A 13874-nucleotide genomic window follows, 5' to 3' on the forward strand; every position below is an offset into this window, starting at 1 on the left:
ATCTGTTAATTTTAATTGAATTACCACGGTCAATGGATTCGCTCGCCAAGATGAAGTAAATCTGCCTCGTCTAGTTTACTTTAAGCTGAACTTTGACCCTCAGGTTTGCTCCTTTGACCAATAGAAAGCTGTCTTGTCAGGGTTGACCTTTGGGGAAACGAAACGCTGGAGAGTCCAAATCAGAGGACGCTATTGTAGATCGTAAGCTGTGTTGTACTATCCATGATCACCATTGGTTCTGGGAAATTAAGATGGACATAGACTAAACAATGAATTGATTATTCGAAAAAAAATAATCATTAGTGGCAGCCCTAGATGGCTTTGCATTCCCTTAGCAATCAGAACTCTGCATTTGTCCACAACATGTAATGGCCTACTAAATCAATAACCAATGATGAATAATTAATTGAAACTAGAGATGAGAACATGTGGCCGGGAAGAAAAAGGATGAAATTATCTCTGATGAAAATGTTCAGTTTTTTTTGTATTTCATACAGCATAGAAAGAATGAGTGTGCCTAGATTCACTTGGCTGTGACTTCCCTCAAAATGATTCTTAACTAGCCCATGAAATATTAAAAGACAACAAATCATTTGAGGGTGAGCAGCACAAACTCCAACCTGACAGGACTAAGGTTGCAAAGGGTCGGAACATTTCCAAGGGAAGTTAAGCTTGGGAATTTTGCACAGTGTCAATACCAAAATAGTACTTATTTGGGGGAGAAATACACATAAAAAGCAATACTAGGTCATACAGGCTTCCATGTTTTGGTTAGATGTGTGCCCATTTAATTGAACTGTACCTCTTCAATCACGCGTACAGATAATTGGCCAGCATCCCAATAAATAGGAATTCAGTCAAATTCCAACAGTCTGCTTGCACAGCACATTCTCTCATCATGTGCAGCCACACTACTGCCAACTGGCTGAGCCAAAGGACTACACGCTTCCATGTAATATTACTGAGTGAATGTTTTATTTTGTATATATATTTCAGTTAACAAGCAGATAGAAGCCATTCATTCTTCATTGGAAAACTTTCTTTTATAAATTAGAAAGTTTGCACACAGCCCACATTACGTTACCCTGCTAGCTAACCCACCACACGCCACATTTCACATTGTATTGTATGTATTTGATAAATGAATAGATTGATTTGGCAAATTAATAAAATGATGGTGAAAGGTTTGTTTCTACATATGACATTAGGGATGCACCGAATATTCGGCCACCGAAAATTTTCGGCCGAAAATGGCCCAAAAGGGCATTTTCGGTTTTCGGCCGAAATACTTTTATCACCGAAACAATACGGCCGAAAATGTTGTGATGACGCAAACAGAAACCGCGACCTGCACGTGTGTCAGTACCCGATCCGTTCCACCTGCAAAGCGTCTCCTCAGCAAAGAGGTTGAGACGGACCACGGACTGAAAACAATGAAAAGAGCTCTTAGAGTCTGTCAGCACATGTTTCAGTGAGATCTGTTCGGATCCTCTGCACTTCATCGCGACTGTACTTGATCCGCGTTATAAAGACCATTACTTGGATGCGGAAATAAAGCAGGGCGCACGAGAAATGATCCAGGCCGCGATGGATGCGGAGAACCCGCGTGGAGACGGAGCGCGCACGGAGCAGCGCCCAGCGCAGGAGGAGATCAGAGCTCAGAAAAAAAGACTCTCTCTGCACCAGATGAGGGGCATGCACCCTCGTTGTCTGATATGTTCAGTGAAATCCTGCAAGAAAGTGCCTCAAATAATAATAATAATAATAATAATAATAATAATAACAACAACAACAACAACAATAGGTAAGCTATTCTGTTCTTAGGCTACTGTATACTGTATGTGACTATCAGATTGTAGCCATATTTCTGCTAGATATTTTTTTAATTAAACTTTAATATTAATTTATACAATTGCAATGCCTTGATTTTAGTAAAGTTAGTACACAGTCATAGCCATAAATGCAATGGTACTAATAATTGGCTTAATTTCTTTCGGTGTTTCAGTTTTCGGTTTTCGGTCTTGGTTTCCTCTTTTTCGGTTTTCGGTTTCGGCCAAGAATTTTCATTTCGGTGCATCACTATATGACATGGTAAATGCAGCGTGAGCAGATAACCCCTATATTTTCCATTTTATTTCCGTTATTTCCCATAAATTCCCGTTAATTCTCATATAAAGTTTTTAAAGATTTGCAGGATTTGATGAAATTATGCCCAATACCCGCAATGAAATTTAGGACCTATGAAAGTGTGCACCCACAACGTGGCATCATGACTTTGCATAAACATACACGCCACTTTCCTAAAGCCAAACGGCGTGTTATCTGTACGCATTTTGAGCTATCCACGTGGATGTCTACGCTGTATACAGCAGATGTAAACATACACACCACGTGGTGTCGCCACGTTGCGTGTTATCGCGAGAACATGACGTACTATCGCGAGAACAACGTAACACACGTGTAAAAAAAAAAAAGGAAAGGAGGGAAGGCTTAAAAAAAAAAAAAAAAAGCTGAAAATCGCCACATGCGGGAAAGTCTCTCCTGGGTGAAAGTCCTGTGTTTTACCCATCCTCCACCCCAACCAGACCTACGTCCCTTTATACTCCTCGCTATGGCAAAAATTAGGGTTGGGCATCGAGAACCGATTCCTAATCGGAATTAGGGCTGAACGATTAATTGCATTTGCGATAATATCGCGATATGTTAAAACGCGATTTCCTAATCGCAAAGGCTGCGATTTGGTCTCGATTTGATGACTCGCAAGAGCAAATCAGTCTGCACTACGCAGAGAAAGCATCAACTTAGCACGCTAACGCTACACTGTACCTTGAGCTGATCTCTGTCATTCAAACAATTCTGAGTTGAAGTTTAAAACTTTTACAGCCATTTTAATAAAATGAAGGGTTTTGTTTGGGCGCTCGAGTCCATACACGCAGTTAATGGATACAGGCACGCAGAACTGAAGGCTCGGTTGGCAACGAGCTAGCCTGATTAGCGGTTAGCTCCGGTTAGCGGATAGCTCCGTTATAAAGATATAAAGATATGGGTGGAGGAGCTGCCACGTGAGGGGGTAACAATCAGACTGATAAATGACGGTTTGGGGAGCTTTCACAGCGCGGTGGCCGCGGTGTTTCAACGGTTTTATTAGTACAGTTAATCCCACGGCAAGACCACAGCAACTAACGTAACGATAGCCTCTCTAGCTAGTGCAGTGTTGACGGTGTCGACGCATAACTTTACGAGGGGGAGGGGCTGGAGGCAGCTCCTCTCTGTGCACTGTAAAAATATATATGTGTGTGTGTGTGTGTGTGTGTGTGTGTGTGTGTGTGTGTGTGTGTGTGTGTGTGTGTGTGTATATATATATATATATATATATATATATATACATATATGTGTTTTTACTTATTTAACTGTCTAGTGTGTAATTGTGTGTTGTTCATACTATACAATGATTTATTGTTTGTCTTTGTTGAATAATACAGAAGACAAAGAGCTTAAAAAAATAATCGAATATCGAATCGCAATCGCAATATTTGGGGAAAAAATCATTAGATTATTTTCAAAAATCGTTCAGCCCTAATCGGAATCGTTTCAAAAATTACGTTTCCATCGTAATCGTTTCTTTATTGGAATCGTTTGGAGGATTTGGTTTCAAATCTGATCATAGGTTCCAAATTTAATATGCGCAAGTTTTGGTTTCCGTAGCAGCCAGGCGCTTGTTGTGTTGCAGCCGTGCAGCACAGTAAGCGGAGCTCTAGTGTGGCTTTATTTTGCATTGTAAAAGCTGTAAAACTGCAACCCACCTATGAATCAAAATAAAACTTTCCTCTTATTTGTGAAATAAGCATCTAACCCGTTTCAACTCCACCACTCAAAGAATCGGAATCGAGAATCGATAAGAACCCGAATCGAAAGGAAGAATCGGAATTGGAATCAGAATCGTTAAAATCCAAACGATGCCCATCCCTACTCGTAATGTAGGTCAATGGTGGGCGAACTGCATTGATAAACACGCTAAAAAGCGATTATGCATCTTGATAACACGCCAAAATGGCATACGAACTGGCATGTCATACATTCGCCACTTTATAAGATCAGTCTGGCACCCATTGAACTATTTTTGAAACTTTCAAGTACTGTATGGTCATTTGGAACAGCTAGAAACACTTTTGCCTTTAGATGTGGACAGACAACACTTCGTACAAACTGCCTTGTATCAAGCATCCCCCAACCTTAACATTTCAGCAAAGCTGCCCAGTTTGGGCCACAAAGCATAACCATGCTGCACCTTAACAACGGGCTCAGGCAAATATAAGGGAGCATTATTATGTAAGGATAATAACGCAGACCTTGTCCCAGACTAAACTGCCCTCAGCAGCAGCATTGTTTGGCAAAATGGATGATGGATTTCCTCAGCTTCCTGATTCCTAGAGGACCTAGACAGAGGCCGGGATGAAGCAGCCTGCTCCTTGAGGAGAGTATCCTGCTACAGTCAGGACAACCCTGGACCCGACTGTGGAGCAGAGATGGCCTTTCCTGCACCCCAGTTTGAACCCTGACTCTTCCTTGGCCTGGAAAACTCCCAAATAACATACATAACTTCAACATACAAGGTCACATAATTGCAAAGGATATTATCTGACATGTTTCAAGAGGAATTATGACTCTAAGTCATTGTGGGCAGACATGAGAAGAAAAGGAGGAAACTGCAGCAGATTATCTATCAAGTTAGTTTGAAGTATTTGGGTGGGAAGCAAGAAAACATGGGAGTTAATGGCTCGCAGTTCCAGTCAATTGACATTCCACAGGCTGAGAAGAATTCAGGAGCTTTCCAACTGAGTAATTCTAGGAACCTGTCTGTTCAGTTCAGATCCTTCCTTCCTCTTCCTTCCTTCCTTCCTTCCTTCTTATGTATTGACATGACAAAGTCTTTCCATTTATATGCTGCAAAATATGTATATCACAATCAATTATGCTTTTGATATGATAATACTTCGTCAGAACAAGACATTTTTCTTGCATCCCAGCAGCTACATTTGCAACATCAACTCAGACAAAGATTTAAGACAGGGTACATTCATGTAACATTACAGTCAGACAAGACAATAAATGTGACACCCTTTGATGTACATCGGATCTGGGATTAAGCTCCATATTTAGTTTTAGGATTGAATGGTGTACCAGAAAGTTCTTCAGTAAAACCTTATGAAAAAAGTAGAACCCTGTACCTCCGGGTAAAATTTATACACTGCTAGTTTAATCATTTGAAGTGGGCATGGACTGTAGCATGGCCAAAAGAGCTCGATAAATACAGATGACCAATGGCCTAGAAGCGTTCAGTCAATTTTCCATTTTTATGGTGCTACCATAAAAGTTAAACATTTAACTTTTTTCTTTCTAAAACCGAAACAAATGCCACACTGGCAGCTGCTCTAAAATACACAAATGTTTCCTGAAAGCTAACATGCTAATGGGTCACTTCATACAGTATTGTATGTAGGCCTGTCACGATAACAAATTTTGCTGGACGATAAATTGTCCCAGAAATTATTGCGATAAACGATAATATTGTCATCGAGAGACCATTTGCATCTAATATAATGATAATGTCCAAATAATAGGCCTAATACTAATACTACTACTACTACTACTACTACTACTACTACTACTACTACAGGTACACCTTTTCAAAGATCAATACACTTTTATTTCTAAAGAATATTTAACACTGGAACTGGAAGACATTTTAAATATCCACAATATGTCTTTGATCTCCTTTGGTATGTCGTCTTTCACGTGATGTAGGCTACAGTTGAGGAATTGCCGTTTGCGACACGTAAGTTCTCAGACTAGAGACTCTGTACTACATTTTACAATTATTTAACACTAAATATTACATTTAAATAATATATAATAAAAAAATAAAATCTAAATGTATGGCTAGCTGCCACGTGAGCGAGTAAATGTAACAAAATAGTTCTGTTTTTCAGCCCTGCATTTGGCGCGCGCGGCTTCTACTCCTCTGCAGGTCGGAGCTTCGGTAGGCGGGCCGCCACACACAGACACACACACACACACACACACTTTCCACACTCCGTGTCCGCGGACAGCTGTAGGCTTGTACCGTTAATGTTCGGTTGCATTGTCGGACACATGGAGCCACTTTCCTGAAACCGCTTGCGAGACTGAAGAGTCCACGCGGCGTGTATGTCCGAGCCCGTCTCCACAGTCTCCACCTGCAGGTTGTCAGCTGTGTGGTTTGGAATGAAACGGAGAAAACGGGACGCCGAAGTAACACGGTGGATATCGGCTCATATACTTTCTTTTGGGGCGCCCTTAACTGCAAAGTGCTGCAGGAAACCCTGCTCCAACTCTCCGCTCTCTCCGCCTGGAGTAGCCTACCGCCCACACAAAGACCATGCGCCTGACAAGAGGGTTCACTCCTCGTTACGCTAAGGAACCGAGAGTGGTCCTCCAGTCTCTTTGGTAGAGAGAGAGAGGGAGAAACGAGGAAAATAAACAAGCATGCAAACGGAAATTATCGCGGCCGGAAAAATTATCGAGCTCATTTTTTCTTATCATGCGATAACTCGATTTATTGACTATCGCGACAGGCCTAATTGTATGTATGTAAAAATCAACCACCTGACTGATCACCTTTTCATTTTTGGCATCAGTCAACTGGATAAAAATAGAAACTTTACGACAGAAGGCAGCAGAGGGTCATTCTACTCTGAGGTTTTCTCATTTTTGCCCTTTGTGTTGAACAAACAGACGCAACAACTTTGAACAGAGTAAAAACTTCAAGTCCTTTCTGAGTCCCTTATCATCCTCTATCGGTCTTAACACATTCCTGAAAAACAAAACCCCACATATTCAAAGATGTAAGAGCTTTTGAAATAACTCTTTGTTTTCCTACCTGGGACTTTCTGGAAAGAAAGATGGCATTCTGGACTTTCTTTCTGCCATGGCCTGATTATATTAAAACAGAATACCATTTAAAAATACATAATAAAAGAGCATTATGATTCCTCCCAAAGCTAGAGCGTGTAAAGCCAGGATACAAACATATGTCTGTGTGATCATCCTTCAAATGCTAAATATACAGAAGGGGAAAACTGTGATCAATCCAGTAGTGACAGAGATAAATCAAAGAGCTTCAATACAAATCATGTATTCCTTCATCAAAAAGTTAAGTCTAATATTAAGAGAATATTTCCCTCAGTGGCTAGCCAATCTAACCTATTATCTTTGTCCATGAACCCTAGTGAAAATAATATAATTTATGACTTACTTTCTACATGTGGCTAAATGAAATGCTTTCCATTGGACTAGGGCTGCTCCCTCTTAGTCGATTAGTCGACTAATCGGTCGGTTTGGTCTTAGTCAACTTAGATTTCTTTAGTCCATTAGTCATGTTTTATGCTTTTTTCATGCTGAATGACTTATTTCCAAGAAATTTACGAGCACATCTGTGGTAAACATGCATGACTCTTTGCGGAGAAACTCAGATTTACAGCTCTGTCGATTAAATCAACTAATCGATTAGTCGATACAATTGAATGAGTGTTAGTCAACTAAGATTGGACTCATGAAGAAGTGGGAACATTATAATGACATTCAATCCAATTGGCAGTCAGTGATGATATACATCTAGCTCGATGGTCTCCTTCCAGGCAGCGCTGCGGCCGTTGACTTCAAGGCACCTAACCCTAACCATAACCACAGTGTTTCCTTTAGGATTTTTTTTTAGCAGTGGGGGCAGGTCTGTCCTAACAACCCCCCCCACACCACCACGCGCCCCGCCGCCAAACGTTTTACGTATGAAACGGAACTGAAACTTCGCTGCAGCACAAACTAATATATTTATTAACCTCTATTCACACACAATGAGGCGTATTTTAAGTTGTGACTGAACCTCTATTTTTTGAGGAACTATAGGGCACTTAACATCTACAACAGAACGGACTGAACACCTAGAACGGACCCACCAAGGTGAAGTTATTAGAGGAGCTGTTTGTTTAATAGTCGACGCGGAAGAAAGTGAACATTTTGAGTTAAACTGGATGGGCCCAATAACCTCTCAATAGTTCTACTTGTTGTTAAATTGCAATGTGAGCAGTAGGATCATTTAAAAAGGCAACCGCGACTACATTTTGTGTACAGCCCTATTTCTGATACCGTGGTGGCAGAAATTTTGCCATGGTGGGCCACCACTACAAAATCAACAGAGGAAAAACTAGGGCATGCTCCCTCTTAGTCGATTAGTTGACTAATCGGTCGTTTTGGTCTTAGTCAACTTAGATTTCTTTAGTCGATTAGTCCTGTTTTATACTTTTTTCATGCTGAATGACTTATTTCCAAAGAACGTACGAGCACATCTCTGGTAAACACAAGAATTAAGGGTTGACATTTTACCTAATAGATATCACCGTGAAACCTACTTTGATTACTTTCATTAAGGCAGTTATTTGTTGTATTACACGTTTTCTGAAATGTTGTGTTTTTAAATATGCAAAGGAGGCATTATCTTATTCAATATATGCATCCTTTTGCATGACTCTTTGTGGAGAAACTCAGATTTACAGATCTGTCGATTAAATCGACTAATCGATTAGTCGATACAATTGAATGAATGTTAGTCGACTAAGAATTTCTTCAATCGAACACAGCCCTAGGAAACACTGTAACCATAACCATTGCCTAATCGACTTCAAGGCAGCGCTGCGACCGTTGACGTCAAGGCACCTAACCCTAACCCTAACCCTAACCATAACCATTGCCTAATCCTAGATTGGCAGAACAGATTCCCCTGAATATCGATTTATAGACAATGAGCACCTACACTAGAAAATCAATAATTTTTTGATCCTTAAACAAAATCTTCATCATTTCATTTCTTGAAAATGAAATATAGCCTGTCACAACACAGCAGGTTTTTTTGGTCATTCAATAAATAGTCTATATTAAATAACCATATGGTAAAGCATTTTTATGCGTTTACTCCTGTGTGAATTTAATGCTTATAAAAACGAAGAGTACTTCGAAGAGTATTTTCTGGTTTTATTAAGAACTTTAGTGCAAAATTAACATAATGTAAGGATCACAAAATAAAGTGTTGTCCAAATGACATAAATAAGCTGTAAAACAGTTCTACCATACAGTCTCATTTACTGTAACTTCTCACAACTTACAGTTCATCTCTGCAGTCTAAACTTCATATACACACACACAAACACACGTGTTAACTTGTATAGAATCTACAGTGTTTCTGGATCTGCATGGTTGCTGTGGTTCCCATACAGCGGTTTTAGTAGGGGCTCCACACAGAGGTTCAGCAGTGAGATCCAATTCCACTGCTGACCTTTTATTTGATTAAATACTGTACAACGCGGACACAAACTCATCCATTCACTATCTGGAAGTGGCTGCATGGACGCTACTGTTAAAGGCACTTTGTGCATACAAATGACCTACCTAACAGTCGGTAAGGTCAAGTGTTGTGTGCTGTATTTTCTTTCACTTTTGGTTTCTATGAGCAACCACATGACCAACCAGCCCACCAACGCTACAATTACCCTCCTCCCTAACCAAAGGTTCAAGGATAACGTCTGACATTAGATTTTGGCACGGATGCTTAACTGATCATTTGTCCAATTTGTCCTGAAAGTGGGTCATTTGTTACACAGCTGGCCATTTGGGTAAAAATACATTCAGCTATAGAGCTGCGAAGATTAATCAAATAGTTGTCAACTATTTAATTAATCGGCAGCTATTTTTGATAATTGATTAATCGCTTTGAGTCATTTCTTATAAAATAAAAGTAAAAATTCTGATTCCAACTTTAAAAATGTAAATATGTCCTAGTTTCTTCTCTCCTCTGTGACAGGAAACTGAATATGTTTGAGTTGTGGACAAAACAAGACATTTGAGGACGTCATCTTGGGCTTTGGGAAACACTGATCCACATTTTTCACAATTTTCTGACATTTTATAGACCATAACAACTAATCTATTGATCGAGAAAATAATCAATGATAATAATCGTTAGGGACAGCCCTAGTGAGAATCAGATAGTTTAGGTTTAGTTTTGCATGCTGCATTAAACACAAGATTTAAAGATAGGCCATTCAGTCTGATTTCACCTTTGCAGTGCAGAACACTCAAGTTTTTCCCAGAATCCAAAACTGTCCACAACTATAAAACTACTGAGAGTGGTATTTGATATTGGCAAGAAGCAGCTGAACGTTTAAAGAGTGGTAAAGGTTCAGTACACTGAAAGAGTGGTAATGTAGTAGAATCTGAAAAGTTGGGCTGATGCATTTATAAAATAGTTAGGGGATAAAACAGATGTTTCTTTTTTTTTTTTTTTTTTTCCTATGTTTTCATCACTGGAAATAGCTGCTGTAAGTGGCACCAGTCCTGCTGTGGTATTTCTATAAAACGGTTGCACTGAATGCTTTTCAATGTAGTTTTTCCTCTTACAGTTTTTCTCAGTCGCTTTGGTACATTTCTCGAATCCTTCTTAACATTTGCAAACCAGTAAGTCGATTCCTCAAAACAATTATTACAAACAGCAACACACAATGGATGACCTGCACAAGCCTGCAACTTGCTCAAAACCTCTAGTCCATTCCTCAAAAGTAAAATCTTTATGTCGATGAACATGTCAGTGCCGTCAGAATGCAGAGTCCTTGTGTCACTGTTCACAAAGAAGAGCCTTGGTTTGGTCAACAGGAGTCTCAACAGTCCGAGCTTCGGATTTAGCAAACAACTGCCTCCACCATACAGAACTGAGAACAGAACACTGAAGACTGCGAATATGTGCAGCATCAGACTCCCAGCTGCAGGAGAATCACACTCCCTGCTAGGAAAATGTATGAACAGATCAAATGTATGATGTGGCCTCGTACTTCACTCGACACCAACAAACACTGGACCATTACTGTAAAATTAAGTCATATGAGCTGATATATGTATCCTTCAAAATAAGAGCTTTGGGTGGGCGTACAGGACTTCATCTGCTCTTCGCTCCTACTAATGTCTGCGTTTTCCCTGTAAAGACAGCAGGGTAGCACGGCGAGATCCAGCCAAGGGTAAGCAGGAATTCCAGGTGGGGTTTGAGCGTTATTATGGAACCCACGCAACTTCTAGGAAAGGCCCGCCTTTCAATAGCATTCATTCACTACTATTGGCCAGGCGTCTATGCTCACGCGAGGTAACACAACCCGATTTGTTCAGGTCCTCTCCCCTGACCAAACGGCTATCCTAACCTTAAACACCGGAGGTCAATGCCTAACCCCAACCAATCGAGCTGGTTTGCAGGGCGGGTCGTTCCTAGAAGTTACGTGGGTTCCATAATAACGCTGGGATTGATCCCTGGGCAGAGAAGAATACTTCATCTCTTTCATCTCTGGACATTGTGATATTTTACACAGACACACTGTAGCTGTTGATTTCAGCCACTCTGGGGAATGGTTGGTATGACAGCGAGCGACCGCTGTGCCCCGTTTGATAACAGTCAAGCCCGTGTGGCGTAATACCTGATCACTTTGGCCGGCCAACGGCGGAGCAACAAGCAACGTGACATTTTAGCGATTGGATCAGGTCCATAATGAATTCAGGGCCTTAGATCAGTCCCACCTCTTATTTCCCACTCAGTAATCTGGCAGCGGGAGGATTGGAGAGTAATCTGGATAGAAGGAGAGAGACAGGGAGGTAGATAGGGATGGAGGGAGGGAGGGATGGAGAGGGACAATCCTCTCTGCTGTGATTCCTCTTTACAACATCAATTTCTGTGGGAAATGTGCTATAATGTATATTATAGCTGTATATTGACTCTTCACTACATTCAGCATTTATATAGACTGTCTATTCATGTTTACTGGGTTATTACTGACCTACATCAATAAGTAGACCACAACTTGCACTAACTATATTGACTCTCCACTACATTTCAACATTTATATAGATATAGATATTGCGTTATAACTGATCTATATCACTAATTAGACCACAATTTGCACAAAGTGTTTTTTGACTCAGCAGTGATATAGACTGTCTATTCATGAATATTGTGTTATCACTTTAGCATATCCATTGATTTACTTACACCTCATTTGCGCCGGCTTTGTAATGCCTACTTATTCTGTATTTTCTGTAGCCTATTGTATTCTGTATTCTTGTGAAACTGTATGTTGTCTTGCACGCTTAGGCTTTTCTTGGCCAGGTCACCGTTGCAAATGAGAACCTGTTCTCAACGGCCTACCTGGTTAAATAAAGGTTAAATAAATAAAAAAAAAATGTTCCAGTGCAGGTTTGGACAGTTATTAGCACATATTATATTGTTAATCAACAGTCAGCTGAATTGTATTGTGATAATATGGTTTTAAAATGAGGGGAAAACAGCCCCACTCTGGGCTGGCTACGGGCCTGTATGTGACTGTTTAGATATGATGTGTCATCAATCAGACTGCACAGACAAATAATGCACTACCGTTACTAGGCCTACGAACCCATCCATAAATAAAAATATTACTGTAGTATGGGATGTGGAAAAAAAGTCTATGCATGCACAGTGAAGTAGGATAGCCTAGAGCTCAACTACAGTATGTAGTCTAATATACACACAGAAGAACCCACACAACAAGTACCTTTGCTGTTCGATCCTACAAATAAACTGTAAATAAAGGGACGGAGCGAACGCAGAGACGGACAGATTCGGGCTAGCTTGCATAACTTTGCTCCTCTGTCTGCTGTGACAGTGCAACTTCACAGTGCGCACCCATGCTGCCTCAAGTGCTGTCGGGAATATCGGAAGGACCGTATCCAGTTGCATGTGACCCACCCACCTATGTAGTAGCCCTAATATGACGGGAAAGTCAAAGTTTATGGTCAGTGTTAGCAGGGAGATGTTGGCTAGCAATTTCAATTTAAAGAATGGGCAAGTACATTCCTGCATTCAGCCAACTGCTTTTCGAAAGCAAGAGTTTCCGAGGAGCACCTGAAGGCAGCATTATCCTACACCACTACAGCGTCGCTGTGATGCGTGCTGTGAGATCACTCATCCGAAATCACCGTCATTTCACTGCTACAAAGACTCCAGCTGTCCGCCCACTCGTTCCACGCTCTATGCAAACAGCACACGTTCCCACACCAAGCGAGAACAACACAATGTTCATATTTCAACGTGACTCACCGTTAGTTGTCTGCTTTTTGACAGTTTGTCGGTAGTCTCCGAGCGTCGCTGTCACCGCTACGATCCGCCCACCCGAGTATGCGCTCTTTGGCCGCAGACTAACCGGCTCCGCCCCGGGGAAGCTCTGTTCCAATCCTAGATCGACGTCGGTGACTGGCTTTCATTTGATCCAATGAACTTGAAGCTAAACTGTGAAGGACGAGGGTATTGTCCAATTACAGCTTTCGAATCCTGGGCGGGTCCTTCGTCGTCACCAAATGTACTTTTGACGGACACCTTACACACGCAATGGAGAAGTTTGACTCCTTTTACGGGACGCTGCCGGTCCAATCGCCGGTGGGGACAGGGTCTGGATACGGCCACGGCCCAGGAAGACGCCCTTCTATCGCCCAGATCACTGGAATGTCACCGGGATGAGTTATTATCGAAAATACGGAGACTCCAGTTAGAAACTAGAAATTACAGGGGTACTTTCAACTGTATTACAGACGGGCTATGTATTCTGTTTTACTCTTTAAATTAAATATAGCTGGAAGCACAACAATTCAAGGCCAATCTCGATTATATTTAGGCGTACTAATAACTCCGATTGTATTGGCAGAGTAAACTATAATTGCCAATTGAGCAACAGAAAACAACAGACATGGTCAGATTGAACAAATTATTTTGGCCAATT

At 41.0% G+C, this 13874-nt stretch overlaps 1 protein-coding gene across 1 annotated transcript in view; it reads right to left on the reverse strand.

Annotated features, from left to right (window-relative positions):
• LOC120552169 (microtubule-associated protein 4) overlaps positions 1-13365 on the reverse strand; it is a 152959-nt gene extending 139594 nt beyond the window's left edge. Inside the window, 2 exon segments of the mRNA XM_039789961.1 lie at positions 13199-13308; positions 13310-13365. Coding sequence (XP_039645895.1) covers positions 13199-13308; positions 13310-13362 — 163 coding nt within the window. The 5' untranslated portion in view covers positions 13363-13365.
• Positions 13366-13874: the final 509 nt, after the last annotated feature.

This window comes from Perca fluviatilis, chromosome 22 (genome assembly GCF_010015445.1).
Source record: "Perca fluviatilis chromosome 22, GENO_Pfluv_1.0, whole genome shotgun sequence".
Taxonomy (NCBI): domain Eukaryota; kingdom Metazoa; phylum Chordata; class Actinopteri; order Perciformes; family Percidae; genus Perca; species Perca fluviatilis.